This window comes from Pituophis catenifer, unplaced genomic scaffold (genome assembly GCF_029215685.1).
Source record: "Pituophis catenifer annectens isolate HBS135680 unplaced genomic scaffold, rPitCat1.0.hap2 SCAF_1, whole genome shotgun sequence".
Taxonomy (NCBI): Eukaryota; Metazoa; Chordata; class Lepidosauria; order Squamata; family Colubridae; genus Pituophis; species Pituophis catenifer.
Window position 1 is genome coordinate 276,978,701 of NW_027256881.1, and position 13,514 is coordinate 276,992,214.

At 40.8% G+C, this 13,514-nt stretch overlaps 1 protein-coding gene across 2 annotated transcripts in view; it reads left to right on the top strand.

Moving 5' to 3' along the window:
- Window positions 1-13,297, top strand: part of SLC39A13 (solute carrier family 39 member 13) — a 33,486-nt gene extending 20,189 nt beyond the window's left edge. Inside the window, exons 6-11 of one of the 2 annotated variants that reach the window (XR_011599979.1) lie at window positions 3,022-3,111; window positions 5,277-5,327; window positions 6,862-6,994; window positions 7,112-7,211; window positions 11,144-12,672; window positions 13,077-13,297. Coding sequence is in view for 1 of the 2 variants with exons in the window: in XM_070936794.1 (XP_070792895.1) it covers window positions 3,022-3,111; window positions 5,277-5,327; window positions 6,862-6,994; window positions 7,112-7,211; window positions 11,144-11,219 (450 nt within the window). In the remaining variant the exon portion in view is untranslated. Of the gene's footprint in view, window positions 1-3,021; window positions 3,112-5,276; window positions 5,328-6,861; window positions 6,995-7,111; window positions 7,212-11,143 lie in introns of both variants that reach the window. The other variant, XM_070936794.1, reaches the window with a different exon arrangement.
- The last annotated feature ends 217 nt before the right edge of the window (window positions 13,298-13,514 follow it).

Sequence of the window (13,514 nt, forward strand, 5' to 3'; positions counted from 1 at the left end):
GGTGACATGTGTACGCAGACACATGCCAAATTCCTTTTTTTCCCCTCTCTGAATTCAGATTGTTGCACAGCTCTAATAAATAGTCAGTATCTGGATTCTAACAATGTTCTTAACTCTACAATCACTAGAGGAATGCTATTTCCTGCAGTGCCTGGACTCTGTATTCTTAAAAATACACTTTCCAATTGAGGAGAAAGGAGCTCGGTCAGACATGCTGTGTTCCTGTTGAGAACTATCAGGGCATATAGAATTATGCCCGTCAAAACACAGTAATGCTGAATCTGCTGAATTTTGTGTTTGTGTGTTTCTAGGGACCATCATTTAATTCCATGTTGCTATTTCCAAAGCAATGTGCCTCCTTGTTCCCACATTCAAATCCAGATCTTTATTCATTTCTTTATCAATGCAAATACGTTTATAGTATCTAAATTTCCACTGAGAGAAAAATAAAAGATCTTTATTCCAGATCCTTATTCCAGTCATAGACTGGCATATAATAAGAATGCCCATATGTGAATACAATTGCATGCAAAAGTTTAGGCACCTTAATCAAGCTGTATGATTCAGTGGATCCCTAAATGAACAAAAGCTAGCACACAAAAACCTCTACAAAGGTAAACACAACAATTTCCTGCAGACCTGAAACCATAGTTCCTCTTCATATGCAGTCCTTCCCAATTCAGGCTAAGATAGCAGTGAATATGGCAAATTTCAGAAGTTGGGCATTTAGTCAGAACTTTGTAATACCTCTTTTGGCAAGAATAACAGTTTCTACATGTTTCCTGTAGCCAATGAAAGGTCTTTCTACTGTATTCATTCGGTATATCCCCCTACTCTCTCTTACAGATCTTTCCTAGCTCTGTCGCCATGTGGTGGGGATTCTTTTTGAACTGATGATGTATTGTTCTTTTGCAAAACAGTGGAGGCTTTTTTGCTTTTTAAAAAAATTATTTACGACAAATATTTGTAACAAATATTTATAACTCAGTCCCACTGTTGAGCCAGTGTTGGGTTTCCTCCTAGTCTCCCACTATCTCTCCTTCCTCCCCTTTTCTTTCTGATTCTCTTCCTCATTTTTGGGTTTGATAAGAGGGAGAGAGAGTGCTCAACATGGCTTGACATTCTCCTGCTGCTTCTCTATCAGGCAAAGAACCTGTCACGGGGTGCCCAGTCCTTTCCCAAAGACCACAGCTTCTCCATGACAGCTGATCCACTCATTGCCCTTGGTGAACGGTTGCCTGCAGCCAGTCCTTCTCATTCCAGGGTCTTGGGTAAAGCTCTAGTCCCTTTGGGCCTTCATTTCTTTTCTTTCAGAAAAGCCACCCCTGGACCTTTCTTCTCCCTTCCCAGTTAGAAGCCAACAACTGCCTCACACATTTAACTTCTTTCTCCAACTTTTCTGTCCAGCCACTCTATTTGTTCTGTGGACAGACTTTCCCTCTCTCTCCTCTCCTTTTCTCCCTTTCCAATTTTTAGCCAGATCAGCAGCATACCCCTCAACAAGGAGGGGGGGAGGAGGAGGGTCTCTCTCTCCCCCCCCCCACATCTCTGGAGCAACGGGACTGCTGTCTCAACATCAGACCAGCTAGCAGCCAAGTCTGCACATCAGCCATTAATGATAGCCCAGCTGCAATTCAGGGCCAAAACTGAGCCCCCTTTCCCCCTCTTATTCACTGCAAAGGCTGGCTCACATGAGCAGAACTACAGGCCCCTAAAACTGACATGCCACAATCTCCTCACAGGGTTTTCCATAATACTCAAATCTGGGTAGTGTGAAGGCCAGTACTAAAAGCTTTATCTTTCTTGTAAATAACTCATGGTTGCTTTGGACATATATTTCAGATCATGTTGAAATATCCAACTTCTTTTTAGCTTTAGTTTCTTCACTGACAGCGAGTTGTTAGTTTTGGGACCCAGTGATATTTAGATGGAACCATGCCATCTGGACAATATTTCTAGTGCTGCTCTCTGCCACATAAGCCCAGAACAATAATTGTTGGCCAAGAAACCATTTTTCTTCAGATGTTTCTCTGAGTATATCTTATGTGGTTGTGACTGAACAATTCAATTTTTATTTCATCACTATAAAGCCCTTTGTTCCAAATTTTCCTGGATTAAGGTTTTCTTCTGCCTGTCTTTAATGACAAAGATGAAAGAAAACTACAGTGACAGAATTCTGACAAATCTTCCAAGCAGATAGATCAGTGTTGCAGAAGCGATGCGATGAACTTCTGATAACTATTCCAGCTTTAGCTGAACTTGCAAACAGGTTGTTTGCGTTGATACGTGGATTCTGTTTTTCAGAATATCCATTTCTTAACTCTGTCCCTCTCAGTCAAAATCGCTAGCTGGAATTGGTTCAATATTTTTTATACCTTTTCCCCGCTTTGTAACAGTGAATTAGCTTCATTTATAAATGTTCCGACAGCTCTTTGGAGAAATCCAGTGGTTGTCAGAAGTAGAAATGACAACAATCACGACTTGAGAGGTGAGAAGGATCAGAATATTGTTCTTCTGTGGTATTGATTTTATTGATAGAGATTGATCACCTTTTTTGCCTTATTAAAAACATTAGAGCTAGAACAAAGTAACCCTGAATCAACTGTAGTTTATTCATCTGCACTTGCCATGTTCATTGTTGTCAACAGCTCATAAATACTAAGTATACATTCAAATGTATAGAAATATATTGTGTTTAGCTTTATATCATGAAGCTGTTGTGTCAGGCTCTGTCAACATCAGAATTCATTGAAACATACAGACTAGATGGGCCTTTCCACACAACTGTGCTATACATACATATATGGGGATGACATTAAGCTGTGCTCATCTAGCGTAAGCAACATTATACAAAACATTTATGCAAAAGCTAAAGTACATGTAAGCAAAAACTAGGAATGGAATACATGTTTTCTGCTTTGCTTGTGAAAATGGCTATCTACTGTATGTTGGTTAATCTTTTGAATTCCTTTCTTTTTGTTCTTCTTCTTCTTCTTCACCCCTTCCCTTTGCCCTGGGCAGATGAGTGGATATCTCAATCTCTTGGCTAATACAATAGATAATTTCACACATGGCTTGGCAGTGGCAGCTAGCTTCCTGGTTAGCAGAAAGGTAAGTTCACTTATTTAGGAGACTGGCTCTCCTTTAACAACGTGAAGATGATTTAAAAAGAAATGTACCCTATTCCGCAAATATATTGCTTCCTTTACTCTTAACACAAATGTACTAAAAATTCCATCTCTATCCAACATCCAGTCTACTTATATTGAATATCTATTGCTACCTTTGGGTTGTGGCTTTGGCAGTGCAGGGATACTGTGGTGTACTGTTCATCTTTGTCAGAGGCAATCAGCCCCGTTACCTTCCTGGGGTAATTGCCTGGATCGTGGCATTTTCCTTGTGTATACTTTTGAAAAATAAAACCGGAATACATCTTCTAATTAAACTCATATTTATTGTAAGGAAAAAAATAAAACATCTTACTGATCTAATTAGTTACATTTTGAAATAAAGTTCGTGCCAGCTGCTTCTCAGCAGCCGGACCTTCCTTGGCAAGAGAACAAAAAGAAAGTGTGTGAAGGAATGTGGGTGGAGTACATGCGCAGTTTAGCTTACTGATAAGGATTCTTGGCAAGCTACGGAAAGTCAGATAGTCCAGAAATGAGAGCTCAGCTGGTAAATAAAAAAACGCAGTGACAATCTTGTTGCACAACAATCAGCTAATCAGGATGATATCTGGTAGACGACTATCCTAACTTCTTGTTTTGAAAGACTATAGTGTCCACACTGAATTTAATTAATTTAATTAATTAAATTTATATGCCGCCCCTCTCCAAAGACTCAGGGCAGCTGAAGTTGTGCAGTAGGAATGGTTTAGGATTGCAGGCCCACCGTGATCATTGGTCTAGCTCAATTTCTTCTGGCGGCATTTATATAGGACATATAGCAGGTGTGGTATTTGATTGGTTCCCATGGTCCCAAGATGGAGGAACTGTTTTAATTCCATTCTCATGGACAGATTACTGTCTGGTCAGTTTAGTTTAATGGCTGTTGTAAACCATCATAGAATTAAAATAGTCTGGCCCAGCACTTAATAGATCCAAGAGTTCGCTAAATATGCTTGGAGAATTTCTTGCTTTCATTTGGGCAACAGAGTTAAAGCCTTGGCAGATCTGTGAAATTAGGAGAGAACCCAGATGAACTGCCTTCTTCCCAATAAAGTACAATAGAGGAGGTTTCAAATGCAAGCGGAAGAACTCTTAGGGCAAACTAGATTGAACATGTAGTGGCAGATCATGGACTAATGCAGCAAAGAGAGCTGACTTGTCTGCTCTTGAGAAGATTCCAAGAACTGTAATGAATGTAAAGCATGGCAGTTAGACTGCTATCTGGCTGCAAAATGTAGGATTCATATGGTATCTTTCTTAAAAGGTCAGCACTGTTTGTCACTTGCTTGCTAGGTTAATTGCTTTTTTCGTTTATATACATATTTAATTTTGTAAGCTGCCTTAACTGTTATATGGACTCTTCTGACATTTTAATCGTATCTACAGAAATATAACTTTTGCCACCAAGATTACATAGGATGATGATGATTCATTTTATTTCAGTGCCATCCAATGCCAGATAAAATCTGGATGGCTTGTGATGTATAAACATGAAAGGGATGTGATGGCCAAACTAGGGGAACATGAAAACTCATTGTAACGCATACACTTAATGCAACCCATCAAACACACAGTATTCACTTAAGCTCCTTCCTCTCCATCGTACTCCTTCCTCTGTAAACAGATAACTTGATCCATGGCATTGCCAGCAGCAGGAAATCCGGGATTTGATTCCTTCAGTCAACTGATCAAATAGTCACATGGCTGGCAAAGTTTGGATTGTTTAGTTTCCTGTTGATTATGGCAACAGAAAGCTAGCGATTTGTGCCAGATAGCTATGTAGCTGATTAAAAGGATCAATTGGCCAGTAAGAAAATAGGAAGAAGGAATCTTTAGGCTTTATTGTTTCAGGTGGAGGACCACATGAGGTCATGGGCCACAGATTTGTCTATCTATACTTCTTTAGAAGGTCTGTATAATATTTAGGAAACAATTTCATCATTTTTTTAACATTCTTCTTTAATATTTACAACAAAGCCTCCAAATTCCACTTGAATGTTTCCTAGAAGTACTCTAAATGCTAAAGCTGCATAGCTCACTGTCTCAGGGAGAACTATGTTGAGCTATAAAAACCTTCTCGTAGCTAGTTTTGTCTCCTTGATTTTTTAGGTTGGACTCCTTACAACCCTGGCAATTCTTCTACATGAAATACCCCACGAGGTGAGTGCGTCTGGAATATGTGTGCTGGGAAGCGGAGCTCACGTTGAGCAGAAATCCTGGGTACATATACACAGCATCGGTAACACAGAGAGCTTTGCAGGCTGATGTAAGCCAAAAGCGGAGAAATATTTTCTTCTGTTCATAAAACAGCATGAAAACTAATATTGGAAGAGAGGGGAGAGGCCACCAATAGGTGTGAAGACATCTTGATCTTTTTGTTTCTTCATTGCGAAAATGAGGGGTTAGCAGACGGTAAATATTGCTTAGCATCCCTTCTTGTTAAGCAACCAGAAGAGTCGTCTTCTTCTTTAAGGCGAAAATCATGTTCCCAATCTGGTGTTCTCCAGACATATTAGGTTATACCAGATGTTTCAATGCATTTCCAGGACTCTATGTTGGAGAAAATGCAATGCCTTGCATCTTAGCTTAGGCTTTGTCATTAATTACCCCAGCTCTGAATCTTGGAATTTCTTCAATTGTACATATTTATTAAAATGTTTCAAGCCTATCTTATCACAGTAAATCTCAGGCTGAGATATAGTTGGTGGAACAATTCATCCCATAAATTGGATCTTCTGCATGAAGAAGAGCTGAAGAAGCTTCTTGGATGAGAAGCGAAATGTCTTCAAAGAAAACCAGAAAGTCCAGTCGCCTCTTGAAAAAGCACCTTTGGGACAATCTTCTGCATAATATCAATATTATCTATCGACATTATAGAAAAAAACATTCCAGTAGTCCCTCTACATTTTTTTTTCTCCTTCTTTTTTCCCTGTCTCTTAAGAGCTACTTAAATACGAGGGCACCCTTAGCACATACTTACGCCACAGTAATAATAATATTAACAGCAACCACAACAACAGCAAAAAAAGATAAATAGCAGCATAAATGAGTTAAAGATTACTAGGTTACTATGTAATCCTTGACTTATGGACACGATTGGTACTAAACTTTCCATTCCTAAGCAAGATGGTTGTTGAGTGAGTTGCACCCAATTTTATGACAGTTTTGCCATGGTTGTTCAATGAGTCACTGCTCTTGTTAAGTGAATCATGCAGTCATTAAATGAATCTGGCTTCCCACATTGACTTCGCTTGTTGGAAGCCAGCTGGGAAGTTCGCAAATGGTGATCATGTGACCCTGAGATGCTGCAACTGTCATAAATGCACGCCAGTTGCCAAGCATCCGAATTTTGATCCCTTGACCCTAGGGATGGTGTAATGGTCATAAGTGTGAGGACTGATTATAAGTCAAGTTTTTTTCAGTCCCATTGTAACTTCAAATGGTTTCTAAACAAATGGTTTGTTTAAGTTGAGGACTGTCTGTATAGTCTTTTTCTCTTGTTTTCCTACTTATTCAATAAAAATAACAAACAAATTACTAAGCCACAGTTGATTAACCCACCCGGAGCCTGGTTTTAGGCGAAACCCACCCTCCATGGAACAGCTACCTTAAGTAACATGCTGCAGCCACCATAACCATTTTCCGATTGGGTGCCTTACTTCCAGATGCTACATTCTGTTTTCCCTATCTGTAGGTGGGTGATTTTGTCATTCTCCTCCGGGCTGGATTTGATCGCTGGAGTGCAGCCAAGCTACAACTCTCTACAGCCCTTGGGGGCATCCTGGGTGCTTGCTTTGCCATCTGTACTCAGTCACCAAAAGGGACAGGTAAGGTTCTTCAAACGCAGAGCAGATGGCTGAGAAGCTCCATTCCTTTCGGCTCTCAGTAGAATGTGAAATATGGGCATCCCTTGGTTCGTAACATGCTGTTCATTATCTCTTCAGGGGAAACCATCGCTTGGATTCTCCCTTTCACCTCTGGAGGATTCCTGTACATTGCTTTGGTAAATGTGGTGCCTGATCTCTTAGAAGAGAAGAATGTTTGGTAAGAGTTGCTCTAATTATTATTATTTTTTTAATGAAGAAAAGCTTGAACAGCTTTTCAAAAGGAATCATTTGAAACCCCAAAGACTAGAAAAGCTTTTATGGCATTTTTTTTTAATGAGGAAGGGTCTATTAAATTCCTTTGCCTTCACTGCTGAGGATTGCTACACAGGTGGATCTGTTCCTGAGGAGAATTTGGAAAGAGAATTTGATAGATTCAAATCTCTCTATAAATCTCTCGGTCTCTGTAAATATGTGTGTGTGTGTGTATAAAAAGGTAAAGTTAAAGGTTCTGCTCGGACATATATGCTAGTTGTTCCCGACTCTAGGGGGCGGTGCTCATCTCCGTTTCAAAGCCGAAGAGCCAGCACGTCCGAAGATGTCTCCGTGGTCATGTGGCCGGCATGACTAAATGCCAAAGGCACATGAAACACTGTTACCTTCCCACAAAAAGTGGTCCCTATTTTTCTACTTGCATTTTTTACGTGCTTTCGAACTGCTAGGTTGGCAGAAGCTGGGACAAGTAATGGGAGCTCACCCTGTTATGCGGCACTAGAGATTCAAACCACTGAACTGCCGACCTTTCGATCGACAAGCTCAGCGTCTTAGCCACTGAGCCACTGCGTCCCTGTGTGTGTATACACATACATATATACATATACATATACATATACATATACATATACATATACATATACATATACATATACATATACATATACATATACATATACATATATAGACAGAGAGAGAGAGAGAGGGGGGGGGAGAGAACCAGTGTTTCTCAACCTTAGTTTCTCATCTCCGAGGAGCAGGGCTGGATTTAGATTGAAAGAGGCCCTAGGCTATTCCACTTATGAGGCCCTTTCACCAATGGTGGGATTCAATTTTTTAACAACAGGTTCTGTGGGCGTGGCTTAGTTGGAGGTGTGGCTTGGCAATCATGTGACTGGGTGGGCGTGGCTAGCTGGTCATGTGACTGTGTAGGCGTGGGTAGCTCGTCATGTGACCGGGTGGGCGTGGCTATGTGCATAGACTTTTTTCAGAAGGCTGAAAAAAGTCATTTCTGACTGGGCCTCGCACTTTTGACCAGTCCTCACACTTATGACCATCCTCACATTTATGCCCGTGCAGCTTTCTTAACAACCATGTCACTCATTTCACAACTGCTTTTCTTCACCATGGTGACAAGATAGGGCAAAAACGTAAAATGTGAGGACAGTTGTAAGTTTGAGGACTGGTCAAAAGTGCGAGGACCAGTCAAAAATAACTTTTTCAGCCCTCTGAGTAGTCCATATGCACAAAAGGACTACCCAGAGGGCTGAAAAAAGTCATTTCTGACTGGGCCTCGCACTTTTGACCGGTCCTCACACTTATGACCATCCTCACATTTATGCCCGTGCAGCTTTCTTAACAACCATGTCACTCATTTCACAACTGCTTCTCTTCACCATGGTGACAAGATAGGGCAAAAGTGTAAAATGTGAGGACAGTCGTAAGTTCGAGGACTGATCAAAAGTGCGAGGACCAGTCAGAAATAACTTTTTCAGCCCTCTGAGTAGTCCATATGCATAAAAGGATACAGCAATAGAGAGGGATGAAGCAAGGGAAGGGAAATTAGAGGAGGAGAGAGAGGGAGGAAGAGAGGAGGAGAAGGAGAAAGGAAGAGGAAGTAGGAAGGAGAAGAAGAGGGGGAGGAAGAGAAAGTAAGAAGGAAAGAAAAGAGAGGTGGTAAGGTTTGAGGAGAAAGATTGCTGTACAATAAAAAAGATGAAAGGGAAGAAAGCCAACCCCAAACAAATATAAAGATATTAAGATAAAGAATGAATTGTTAAACTTTAAAGAATAAAAGAGAACAAATATGAATAAATAACAATAATTAGAAACACACATACAAACATACAATGTATTTTCTTTGAACAGAGTATTTGGCCGGTTCACAAATTTAAACAGTGTTTAGTCATTTCAATTAAATTTACAATTTCTATATTTCCTTTTTGCCATATTTATTCCTCATCTATTTTTGTAAAAAACCAATATTACCCTCATCCTCATCTCTAATCTTAATCAAATTCAATTTTTCCCTTCTATTCTATATCATACCCCTTCCCATTGTCATCTATTTTTATATCCATACTCACATTGGTTAATTATGTAATATTACAGTTGTTTAATATGAATTCAACATTTTAATATAAATCTACCTTTTTTAATATAACTACCTTTTTTGTATATTAATCAATATGAACATGAATATTCCAATTATTTCCATGCAATCCAATTTCTTACAAATCAATTAATTATATTTACCAATAATAATAAACCAAATAATTTCCCCCATATATTCCTCCAAACCACAACTTAACCATTTCTGCTTTCAACACAATATACAATTAATAGTATCTCAATTATTACAATTCCCTAGTTAAATAGAGCTTTTTTTCTTTTGTGTTTTAAAATCTCCTCTTTTTCCCTAAATTTCCTGTTGTTTGCACCTACCTTTTTTGGTGAGGAAAAAGAAATCTGCCTGCCTAATTTTCCAACGTGCAAAGCCAACAGCCTGCTTTACTTTCTCTTTCGTTTTTCAGTATAGCTTGGGGGGAAAAAATCAGCACTCTTTGCAAGCAAGGAGCAGATCCGTGAGCAAAACAGCTGAGAGCAAATCAGCTGGGGGTCGGGAGCCGATCTAAGCAAGGGCTAATTAGCCTATGCTGAAGCTCCGGGGGCCAATAAAATTACAAAAAAAACACCGAACCCTTTGTTAAATTGCTGGCTCCCCCGCCCCTCGCCCACCACTATTTATTGGCAATAAATAGTGGTGCGGAGGGGCGGGGCAAGCCAGCAATTTAACAAAGGGTTCGGCTGCAGCACTGGCTCTAGGGCGGCCCTTTGAAGCCCTGCGGCAAGAATTTGAAGTTTTTTTTTTCCTCTAGCCATCGGAGGCAGCAACAGATGGGGAGTGGGCGGGGTAAGCGAACGGCCGACGATCCAACAGAGCAGAGTGAGGGTGAGTGAAGGCGTGGAAGCTGCTTTCTCCATCCTGCTCTCTTGCGTCCGGAGCCGGTGGGGAACCACGTGGATCCCAGGCAGCGGAACTCAGGCTAGGGAAGGGGTGGGCAATTGTGGCTCTTTTACAACCTGTGGCCTTCAACTCCCAGAATTCCTCAGACAGCCAAGCTGTCTCAGGAATTCTGGAAGTTGAAGTCCACAGGTTGTAAAAGAGCCACAATTGCCCACCCCTGGCTACGGTAGGCTGGCGCCGCGCGGGTGGGAGGCGAGGGGCGGGCAAGCCAGCAATTTAACAAAGGGCTCGGCCGAACCCCCTAGAACCCCCAGAATCCCACCACTGTGTAGGCCCCTCTTGATCTTGAGGCCCTAGGCTGAAGCCTAGTTAGCCTATAGGAAAATCCGGCCCTGCCGAGGAGTCCACATGTTACATCCCTGGGTGACTAGACTACAGTCACCCAGGGATGTCCATGTTCAAATAAAAACTTGAACTTCCGTTTCCCCTGTCCACGTCTGACACTACGAATGCATTCATACAGCCCATTTAACCTGGTTTACTGAGTTAAGCTATTTTCTAGCCTCCCATAAACCTTGAATCATAAACTCTTAGTTAAAATACGTTGAATCGTAAGCTCTTAGCAAAAGGCTGGGTTTAATTCAACATGGAAAGCCCTAGCCCACCCACCCCCCAACCCCAAAACTTGGCATTTCAAAGGCATCTGTTTGGTCTTTAAGCATGTTGTATAAATACAAGCATTTAAGTACCACAATATAATCTCTTTTTTATATACTTTTATCTGTATTTCTCTATACAGTGGCTCTATAGTAATTGCCTTGAAGCTCCGGGAAAGATAAAAAAAAAAATATAAGAGGGTGAGGCTGGAATACATGTCATGCCTGTCCTTCTCTTCTCCTTCCCTTGCCTAGGAACTCCGTGCAACAAGTCCTCTGCCTTTGCGCCGGCATCGTTGTCATGGTGCTTTTCTCCTTCACTACCGAATGAGGGGCTCCGGCTTCTTTTCTGCTGTTTCACAAAGCTGCCTCCCTCTGAAGTGTTACAAAGGAGTCAGGGACACCCAGGAATCTTTCTTCCTCGTGTGCCTGCGGATCTGACTGCTGCTCAGGGATGGTGAACAAAGGAAGCGCCTTTTCTTCTTTTTCTTCTTAAACGGCACAAAGCTAGACATCCAAAAATTTTGAGAAAAGATGAGAGGTTTTTTTTTTTTAGAAGTGTCAGAGTCTCTTTTTTAAATAATAATAATAATTTAAAGGAAAAAAAAAACAGCAGTTGAAGGGAAGGGCCTCTTTTAGTGGGACTGATGGTGGTGTGCCTGTTGGACCAGTCTCTGTGCTGGGATCGCTTGGACAAAACTCCAGAGTGAAACAGAAAGCAAGATTGCAGCCCTGCATTGCATGCAGGCAATATATATATATATGTATGTATTTTTTTTCTCTCCTGGGCTCAAGTACCTCACCAGCAGCAAAATACTTGGTTGTTATTTGACATATGTTGGAATCTCCCCATTTAGCTCAGTATATCTGGACTGGCAGATACTTCATTGTTTCAGCTAGAGAGCTTTTCCAGTTCTTTCCTCTCTGAAATCCTTTTAAAAATGGAGACAGGAGGGACTGAAGCGTGTTTCCTGCTACTTTGAAGTCGTCCCTTCCCATAAAAGCATCTTTGCACTTTTTCTGAGATAGACAATCTCATTCCCTCTACCTGTATGGAATTCCAGCTTCCATTTATCCCAGCCAGTATGGCCATTAACAAGGGACTTGGTTTGGCGATCCAAAACATCTGAAGGGGTATCCAGGTTTCCTAACCTGGTTCTAGAATTGATGATTTGTTACTTCTAAAGGTGGGTAACTGAAAATTTGACTGGATTCAGCTGAGCCTTTCTTAGGCTTCTTCGACACATTTTTATTATGAAATCAGGAATTACATTGGAAATGCCTACACGGATTATTTAATAATCCTATTTCTAGCTATCACTTTTTCTCACAACTAGAACATCAACAGTAACTGGGAACGTTGGAACTCAACCCCAAAAACCTCTCAGGCCCCACAACTAGAAGATATAACCTAAGAAGGCCAACAATATCCTTCTTCCAAATGTAGCACTCCGTGAAAAAGGTTTTAATTTATTCTGGCCGTGAGGTAGCTTAAAAGCAGCAGGATTAGTCTTGTTCTACAGCTTTTTGGCTACAGCTTCCTTTTTGACTCATGTGGTAACTATTTAAAAGGTAAGACAAACCTACATTCTCCTACCGTGGATAAGAAAGTACTTGATAAGAAACACACATGGGCAGCATAGAGAGAAATGCAATAGGTGTAGCAGCCTTAAATATACATAGATAACAGCTCTATTTTCTTTCCTTTGTTGTTACTGTGGTGGCTCGCTGAAAGATGTTCACCTATTTTGATCAATTCCTCCATAAAGCAACACTAGATGCAGGTAATCTGTTTTATTGACTCTCATAATGAAACACCCTCTCTTTATGAATCTGTCTGTCTGAAGAGTTGGTCTCTTCCAAAGTTGCTTTCAGTTGTTCCCAGTACAGAGTGCCAAAAGGGCACCTTTCCCTACTCATCCCTTGTGTGTTTTATTCCTTTTTTATGCACCCTAGCTAATATTTTCCAAGAATACTTGTTGCCCTTTACATTCCGACCAGCATTATTAAGAGCCTCTAGTAGTGCATTCCCGGAATGAGAGAGTACATAGAAGATCATGCTATTGGAATCAGGGTTAAGTCTGATGTAGGCTGCAAGCTGCAGCAGGAATTTTCTGCTCACTGTTTAGGAATGCAAAGTGGGTGACATTGACTCATTAATCTCTGAGCTGTTATTGTTGGCTTGCAGCCCAGGCTGCCTGGAGTGAATTTGCAGATACTGGGGAGCATTGGCGTGAAGTGAAGTGGCCATGCAGAGTCCAAAGGAAGAAGTTTCTACTGCATTTGGAACTGGCTCACAATGCTACAGACAAGCACGATGGTTAATATTTCTGCAATACTTATCACTTTTGGGCATTATTTAATACTAGCTTTTGTGCATTCACCTTCTTCGGTTTCACACGGAGGCAATAGAGATTAAATTTTAAAAATCTGAATGTGGCCTTTTATTCACACGTATGCTTCTGCTCTTTCATTGTGCTCTTGCATATATCTCGCTTTTAAATAGGAGGAAGTTGTTGGAACGAAGAAAAAGGTCATATAATTTACCCTTCCCATATAATTTAGCCTTCTGATTATGAGAATTACTGTTCAACATATCTGGAGAAAATCCAGTTGTAGAAGTCCA